Source organism: Pagrus pagrus, assembly GCF_965226575.1.
Source record: "Pagrus pagrus genome assembly, chromosome: 2".
Lineage (NCBI taxonomy): Eukaryota > Metazoa > Chordata > Actinopteri > Spariformes > Sparidae > Pagrus > Pagrus pagrus.
This window is the reverse complement of record NC_140186.1, coordinates 32,525,430-32,534,901: the sequence shown is the minus strand read 5'-3', so window position 1 is coordinate 32,534,901 and position 9,472 is coordinate 32,525,430. Positions and strand designations below refer to the sequence as shown.

The 9,472-nt window shown below is 39.3% G+C and overlaps 1 protein-coding gene across 4 annotated transcripts in view; it reads right to left on the bottom strand.

Annotated features, from left to right (window-relative positions):
• Nucleotides 1–2,545: 2,545 nt before the first annotated feature.
• Nucleotides 2,546–9,472, bottom strand: part of sorcs1 (sortilin-related VPS10 domain containing receptor 1) — a gene marked incomplete at its 3' end in the record, with an annotated part of 231,547 nt that continues 224,620 nt past the window's right edge. For all 4 annotated transcript variants that reach the window (XM_084342464.1, XM_084342463.1, XM_084342460.1 and 1 more), the window contains one exon: nucleotides 2,546–7,176. In XM_084342464.1, coding sequence (XP_084198590.1) covers nucleotides 7,115–7,176 — 62 coding nt within the window. The remainder of the gene's footprint in view (nucleotides 7,177–9,472) is intronic.

The window sequence follows — 9,472 nt, the reverse complement described above, 5'->3', positions numbered from 1 at the left end:
GTAAGGTCACAGTGTTTCTTTTTTATTTCATATGCTCTGTAGTTTGACCTCTATACATCTTGAGTGCCAAGAAGATTAAATGCAGCGTGTCCATACCGGATATCAATTTTTGTCATTTCTTTTCTGATGCGGCCCTATTGGGTGATGTCGTGGTTTTTTATCCCTGGTTCTGCTGTAACTTAGACTTGGAGTCCCGCCCTTGCTAACACTGCAACACTTTATGTAATCCTCCTGCTATTTACTTCAACCAAAAGCCTCTCTTCGTCTCTATCTGACTCTCCTTCACACTACATCCTCAGTAATACCCGGCTGTATTGGCAGCCGTTCCCGTGGGGCCACTGCAGTGCACTACCTTGAGATGTCAGCAGAGCCAGCCCTGTTTTGGAATTGATCTCTTGGTAATCTCCCCTCTCCCCGGGGCGCTCAAGCATCTTCTGGCTAAGAACGATTAAAGAGTCCGTCAACCCCACCTTCCCGTCCCTGCAAGCCGATCCCGGACGCTCTGTCTGGGCCCCCTCAACTCTCGTCGGCAGCATCATCATGCACATCAGTAATGACACCGCCCTTCTATCCTTTCTTTTGTTAAGGACAATGACGGCCTGTGGATATGTGTATCACATTATGACTCTTTCCCATGAGTAACACACTCATCAGTATTGTTAGTTGGATGATATATGTTCCCTGAATGCCTCCACTGAGATATGCACCGGCAACATCCATATGAATCAGTGGAACAGTCAGTCCGTGTTAGTTTTGCCATTGCTGTGGCCATCATCATTATCACCACTGCTGCTGCAACCACAGCTATTTTAAGAACTGCATAAATAAGCGTAGAAGAGCCAGCTGTAATTACCTCTATCCTTTATGCACTATCACTTACTCCAGCATCATTATAATCTGCACTGTAACTTGTTAAGGTTATATTCATGCTGAAATTAAAATTTTCATCTTTAATGACTGCATCTTAGTTACTCATGCCTATTCATGAGAGTGTCCTCTTTGCTTGACAAACGGGTCTAAACTGCCCCCAGCAGCAAAGGGAAAGAGAGCATAGAACTTTTTTTTTTTCTTTTTTTTTTTTTTAAGTCATAAACGGTTAGGTCGCTGAAGTTTCTCCAAAGTAAGCTGTTTGGGAATGATTTAGAGGGAAATATTCCAATAGCTCAGTTAAATTGTTTGAGTACTTTGAGAGAACATTCAAACTTCTTGAGCTTGTATTCCACCAGGTTCCAATACTATTACGTGAAAGTAATTAGGAGGCAGTCAGAGTGAAAAATTCATGACACACAAGGCGACGGCGTTGATCAAACATATGGAAGTATATTGATGACAAAATACACAAAAAATAATTCAAACACTACTCAGTTAGATGATTTTAGCAGTAAAGCGCTTGTGTAATAGCATGTGAGTCAGCAGGGATTATCAAAGTCGTAATGATCAAAGCTGCTGGTGCTAACATTTGACAGTCTGAATCCCCTGAGCACAAACTCAAACTGTGAGCACAGCATCACATGTTCAGTTTGACCTGGAAGTGAAGGGTCATCCTGTTAGACCGTTTCCTCTACTTTGAAAATAAAAGTGGGACAGTGGCAGCTGTCTCTGTCTGTCTGTTATCAGCATGTCTCGAGAACCGTTCATCTACTTCAAACTTGGCAGGTTTGTTGCTGAGGACCCAAGGAAGTGCACATTTTTGGATAAACAGCAACACCACTCTGTGCAGCAGCTTGGCTTCTGGCTTGGTGAGCACTGTCTGTTCTTTTGTGTTGAGATCGGTCTTACAAGGTTTCATGTAAATCTTAATCCCAAAGTTACCGCTTTGCAATAAGCGGTAGTTCTAGTTCCAAACAAAGGGTTGTTACTTGTTCCAGTGGCAACAATGTTTGAGTAGGTGCAATGGAGAAAATCAACCTTGCAGGGGATAATTATAAGAGATTTTCCTAAAGAGCAATTCCTAAGGTGTCACCACAAGTAGTGCTGTAACAATCACACTGCCAGCAAAGGCACACTACACTGCAATGCCAGCTCTTCTTCTTGACTTGAATCCAAACAGCTTACATACACTTATTTAATCTTGTGAGGGGCTCAATGTATGTCTGAATATAGTATTGATAAAATGCAAGTCTCCTTTGAAAGCAATCTAAGGCACATGTTAAGATTGTTTTGTTTTTTTTAATTAAATGGTTGTGTTTACAGTGATATTGCGGAGGACTAATAATTTTTTCCCAGGATTTGGAGGGTGGTGTGTGGGCGTTGTAAAGCGTACTTGTTGTAAAGCCAATGAGAATTCTGACAGAAAAAGCTACATAGTACAGTACTGGTTCTTTGTCACAGCATAATCTTAGATTTTACTTTTTCAGTTATATTTAATTAAAGCACAAAAAACAGACTGGACCTCTGAGCTTACTTATTTTGTGACACGAATGTCAAAACTAATTCCCCTCCTCTGATCCAATCCAAATCAGCTCGGTCTAGAAGCCAGTAAATAAACAGATGTGTGTCGAAGAAAAATACCAACACATGCTTGCTTTGTTTTTGGTTTTTTTTATATAGGTTGAATATTACTTCAGCAAATACATAGTATTTCTTTACAAATATTGTAAGAAAATGAGAACACAGTTAACAGACTTCTTTCTATTTAATAAATATGATTATAAATGCATAAAACAATTACACACAGCACAGTTGAGGTCAAACAAAAACACTGTAACACCTTACCGTCTGTTCTTATACAAAAGCTGTACAGTAATAAAACTCTTTTTTTTATTATTATCATTAATATTTCTCTACAAAAATAATAATCTTCCTCATTCTGCAGGGAGGTGGACATGGAGAGAAAGAGAGAGAGGGAGAGAGAGAGATAGAGGGAGAAAGTGTAGCTCAGAGCTAGTCTACAACTTGATACTCTTCCCCACACCCTTGGGAGCTGTCACATCGCGGCTCGTCCTACCCAGAAGGCCAGGGATCGCTCGTGTTAGCGGGACTTCCTGTCCGTTCGACCTGTCCTCCTCCCTGTGAAACTGAAAGGAGACGGACCTCCTGATCCTGTCTGGCCAGTCATTTCCTATTCCCTCAGGTGGAGGTTACGATTAGTACGCTGCGGTTTCTGACCATAGTTCTAGGGTTACGTCTCCCTCAAGCTGTTAGGACCAGAGCCAATACACCCAAATCTGAATGTGAGCTAAATCTTTGCAGTATACAACTTTACATTCTTACTTTGCAAAACCTAAGCATAGAAAATCCAATTATTACTGTATTGCTGCATTCCTTGACATTTCATTGATGTTGCTGATTTACAAAAATCCAACCACCACTGTGTAAAAATACCCTTATACACCATGCAGTGGAACAAGATAAATCACCTAATAGCTGAGTGCAAAATCCTTCCTGCAACCTCAGATGGAACACAGACAGCTACAATGGAAATTAATATAGATGCAGAATTGTTATCAAAATCATCTTAGCATGCAGCAACCAAATGTGCTTGTTTAGATATCCTCTTTTAACAGAAGCACAAAGTTGTCTTTACTCCACTCAAATACAAAAAAAGCTTAAAAACAAAAAATGGTAGGTAGATAGGCATGGTCATAGGCTTCCCAATTCTCTACAATATAACGTTATTTATATTTAGTTGCATCTTGTGGTGAAGTTTCAGATTGCAAAAAAACAGAATACTCCTTTCCTGACCCGACCCTACCCCCCAGCAAAAGACACGAAGACTCTCTCCTGAGCCAGTGTTTGGTTTGTCAGTTCTGGGCTACTATGGGACTGCCTGCCATCATCAGAAAAAACGCGACCGACCATATTGGGTTGACTGCGAAAGCATCTTATTACGACACGTATTGACGTTTGTTGTGGGGCAGCAACCTCTAGTGGTCATAGTAATTATTACTGAAGCAAAGGAGGAAGTCATGTTAAGTAGTATAAAGAGGGACGCATAGGCAGGAGGTTGTGGTAGACTGTTCAGTCAAACAAGCACAGGACTTTCACCCAGGAGATTGCTGTTAATGTCCATTGTGAAACCAAAAGAGTCAACAGTGAGTTATTTTGGCTTACTCAGATAGTTATGTCACATACATAAGGTGACTAAAGTTACGTATATTACACACCTGTTATGATAAATGGTGATACGTAGGTAATGTACTTATTTTAAACCAATCCAAAATGTTTTCCTAACCCTAACCAAGTAATTTGAGTGCCTAAACCTAACCAAACTGCCAGCTTACAACGAAGGTCCAGGACACCTGTCACTGGTATGTTGCAATGGTCATGTTCTTTTAGGAAAGTGACACATGTTGTTTTGAGAGTCACTGGCAATTGACCTATACAGTGGTTTAGAGATGAGAATGTGTTGAGTACAGTAGAAACACTGTGTTGCAACATGGTGGATTCCCTCTAAATCCTATAAACTGCACCTTTAACAAGCAACAGGAGCTTGAATAAGAGAAACATTGCAGGGCAACATATTACTCATGAAATTAACTGCTTGTTGTGAGAACATGAGAAAATACCTGAACATTCAGACCTCAGTATGTAACTATTGAGCTTCAGGCTCTTTGTATTTCTATGTGTGAATAAATGAGAAGTAGGCCTATATGTATCCATCCTTTGTGCTAGCATTGTTGCATACAGACAATGCTATTCATCAAAATTATTGATCAAAATCAACAAATTTATCACATTCCCTCCTTGGACTGACACAACCCACCTTCTTTACCTTGACTGCTTCTTTTCGCTGTACACAGCACATCCGGTGTGTGTTACAGCCACTAGAAGCAAAACTATCTTGTATCACTGCCCATGCAACTGTTTGCTACTTACTGTGATCAAGATCTTGCAAATGTTGCAAATCATTTGGTTGTTAGCTAGAGTTACGTAAATAAGCAACCAGGGATGGAATAACCAACTCAGGGGCCCTGGGACGAAAATGAGATATGAGCCCCTCCTAACCCTTCCATTTTATCAACCTTGGTAAATGGTATGGTTTGTAATTAGTTTGTGCTAACTTGAAAATATACCATGTAGTATAATATGAACTGAAATCATAGACTAGATAATATCACAGGGCCTCAAAATTAGGTAATAATGCAAATATTGCCTAAAGGCCCTCATTATTTTGAGTTACAATACATTTTAATCTTACATACAGTGTTATAAACATATTTGCAATTAATTGGATTATCACAGACTAATTAATCCACAGTGAATCAGGTGCCTTTGGGTCTTCTGAGGTTCTGTGGGCCAAATTGCTCTGTTGGTAGTGCAGTAACTTCAACAACTGTGTCAAAAGCATCACTTCATTTTCATTTGTTGGTACCTGTAATCTTAAAGGCAAGAGTCTGACTAAAGAGCAATCCCAGGGTTTGGAATTCTCCCACAGCAGGTATAAAAACAACTTGCTAGCTCACCACTACATCACTTTTCTTCACTCCATTCTCATTTGGATCAAGTTTTCAACTTCCCTTGATATCCTGCAATGGAATGAGAAGCAGTTTACTTGCAATCTATTTAAAATGACGACTCATCCTTACTTGGCATAGTGTGCAGTGGGCCTTCTTTGTTAAGAATGTCAAAAGAATCAACGCTACACTGAGCAGCCAGTGTGTGGTGCATGCCCATGTCGAACTGTCACTCTTCTATATTGTCCTTCTCAGTCTTGACTAACTGGGTTTCAGGTGTATCTACTATGGCATTTGTAGAAAAGATCATCCAAATCCGACAAAACCACTCATCCTCTGCATTTCCACATCTCTGCAAAGTAAAAAGAGGCTAAACAAATCTGGTAAAGTTGCCCATGAAGATTTGAAAGGCATCAATCAGGCATTTACATCCGTCAGATGCCAAACACAATGTACCACAGGGCTCAACGGTCCTCTGAACAAGCTAACTGTCCGTGTAGCCTGGTAGCGTCTGCGCTCTAGTTCTCCTGCCTCTACAGCGCCTTCTAATGAGCTGGGATGAAGACTTCGAGAGCGGGTCAGGACAATAGCCTAAATGTGTCACCAACCTTGGCCGGCCTTGAGCTTGACTGGCCACATTAAGTATTCAACAAGTCAACCTCTTGTTATTCTATCCAACAGAACACTCTTACAACCCTGAAAAGCACTCTTCCATCTCTCTGTCTCTCTCTTTTATGCAGCCATGCTCTTTGGATTCCCCCACAAAGTAGTTGTATCTCATTCCATCTGCCACCTTAAATCTGAGCCTTGACAAATTATATTCTGCCTCTAGTAGGGATGTTGGCTGTGACCAGGGTATGACTTTTAACAACTTTGGATTACTTTTCTCTGTGGGGTATTCCTCTCGTTTCTTCTTTAACTCCTAAAAGGTGTGATGTCTGGTGATATTTGGGGATTGCTTGCAGTCAGAGGGTGCAGTGTAACACCTCAACTATTGAGTGGTCTTAACCTGAAGCACAGAACATTTTACAAACTGGTATGTATCATTATAGTAGCAGAAGCGTAAGATTAACAGCAAAGGTTAAATGTATCCAGAAAACCAAACCCTGTATTTCTGTTAAATAAAAATCAGAAAAAAAAAACATTTCAGTAGAAAATGTGTATTGTGCCATAAATCAGCTTTCCAAGAGACAATGGACCAAAAGCTTTGAAGTACCCTATTCATATTTTATAATAGCGTTTCTGTTTAGTATGACATTTGTTATTAAAATACACAAATTTACAACAGACATTCATGATTTACAAAATTAATGTGTAATTCACTTCAATAACATACTTCATAAAAGTATATTCATATGAATAAATAATACTCTACTGCTGTTAGCTTTATAGAACAGCAAAACAATCTCAGAGATGTCAGCAAAACCAAAACATTGTTGCTTATTTCTTTTTTCCCCTTCTCTAGTTCATGCGAGCACTCCCTCTAAATTATGTATCTGACTCGTATAAATAAATAGAATTCTTAAAATGTTGAGTTTATCTGACATACAGTATGTTAAAAGAAAACTAAAAACCTGTACACAGTTTCTTCTGGTTTGAACAGAGCACAGTATGTGTAAGCAGGGTCCAACATGCACAGGTATAAAGCTCAAAACCATTGTGTCCCAAATGGTAAAAAATATCCATGATGCAGCTGGAGTGGGAATCCAGTCCAGAATTTAGACGATGTACGTGGGGAGTTCTGTGGAGAATTTCACATGTACATGAGGTTTTACACATCCTGTGGGGCAAACAGGACAGAGAGAGAGACAAGTGTTAGGATATTCTGTAAAAGAAGCTGAGTAAATCTAGAAAATCTAACTGGTCCAATTATAGTAAGCAATACTTTAAAAGGGCCAGTGTGTAGGATTTAATGGCATCTAGTGGTCAATTTGCAGATTGCAACCAACTGAACACCTCCATCCCACCCTTACCCTACAGTTCCCGTTAAAAATCACAATATGCAAAATGCCCTCTCAAGAGCCAGTGTTTGGTTTGTCCATAATGGACTGTATGGAAGTCCTGCTCCTTCTATTAATATACAAGACTCATTTTAAGGTATTAAAAATACAATGGTCCTTAGTTTCAGGTGATTATACATTGATTAAAACATAATTGTGAATTTATTTTTCATTTCTGCCAAAAGATTCTCCTAGATCCTACACACTTCACTTTTAAAAAGGTTCATTCATTGTTTTTTTGTGGAACAAGCAGAAAACACAACATCTGCTATATTGACATGGAAAACATGTTAGCAAGCAGTTGCTTATTTACACCTCCAGCATACATGAAGCAAAATTAGCATTCATTTGGTCACTGTGTTTTGGTCACCCTGATGAATAATCAGTTTTACCTACTTCTGAAAACAATATCTGGCTCTTCAGCTTTACTTAGATGTGCAAAAGCAGGACCCAAATGCAGACACAAAGAAAAGCTTTAATGGAAGCTGATAAACAGTCCAAATAATCCAAAATCCAAAAGAAGATAAGCAAAAAAAAGGCAGGTAACAAAAAGCTGGCAAATGAAGAGAATCCAGACAACAGTAAAACAAAAACAGAGAACAAACCGTAAATCAAAGGGGAGACGGGGAGCGCATGAGGACCAGGGAACAAACACAGGAACGCAGGATAAAGGCAAGATGACAACAGGAGTGACATGAGGACGAGAACTGAACAGATGGACCAACACAGGCTTAAATACAAGTAAAACTAACGAGGGGATGAGGTGCAGGGGGAGTGAGGTGGAGAAACACAGGTGAGGGAAATAAATGGAAAAACGCTAAAAATGGAAGGGGCTGGAAAAACACTGAAAGGATGGAAAGGCTAATGAGGGAGAGGGTTAGTGCAGGGGTGGAGGGAAAGCAGACTAGGGAAGAACTCGGGTAACAGGGCTGGGTTAATTGATTAGATTCAAGATAGAACACTGGAATAAGGCACCACTGTGTTGACCAGGTCACTGCTAACTGTGTCTTATTTGCTTCCTGATGCTGGTAGGTAGCGAACAGTGATTTTATCTGAGCATTTCCACTAAAAAACAGCTGCCGGCTCCAACTGGAATCAAAGTTGAAGGGAGAAGAATTTGTAAGACCAGAAAACACAACAAAACATACCAAAACAAAGCAATGAGCTTAATGGGGCTAAAAAGCCATGGAGACCTGAGCAGTTTTATCACCACGAGCATCAGGTTTCCTCCACAATCATTTGAGCTGTTGTTACTGTAGAACATTTTTATTAGTGCAGCGTTAAAGTTTAAATTAAAATGACCATGGTTAATTTATTGTAATAGCCATATATATGTATTTAAGAATAAATAATAAAGATGAACATTTCAAATTGGAAGACAACATATGAAAACAGAAAACAGCTATTTAACTGAGTAATGTAAGTATATAAGTATGTAAGTTTTTTGAACAGCAACCACTGTGGCAACATGTGACAAATACAAGATAATTAAGTTTTTAACAGAGATAATAAGACTAAGTGTAACAGTAGTACAAGAATCAAGGAATCATCTACTCCATCACCTCACTCTGTAATATCAGTTGCAAGGCTAAGGCTGTATTGTAATTTTCCATGGTGGGTAATCAAAGCCCCAAAGCTCAAGTTTATTGCAATATCCCATAGCCTGATGAAGGCTCTGCTCTAGAGCTCAGATCTGGCCTATTCATGCATTCACATGCTGTGGTAACCTCAGTGTATTAAAGTCGATTGCTTACATTACAATAGAGCGATGATGATAAAGAACAATTAAATAGCCTTCAACTTTTTAAATAAATAAATAGCCTTGGACACAGGGATGGGCCAGTAGACATTTTCTCTCATAACCTTAAAGTAATGGCAACCATTTTGAAATGGTATGGTTTGGATTAATTCTTAAGATAACATCAAAAAACACCTAATGTCAGGTGTTAATGGGTAAGTGGACATAGAAACTGTAATAATATTACAAAACCTTATTAGAAATGCGTTATATGACTGTAACAAATGTAATATTGGATATTTCACTGCTTTGCCGATGACATTCAGCTCCACATTGCC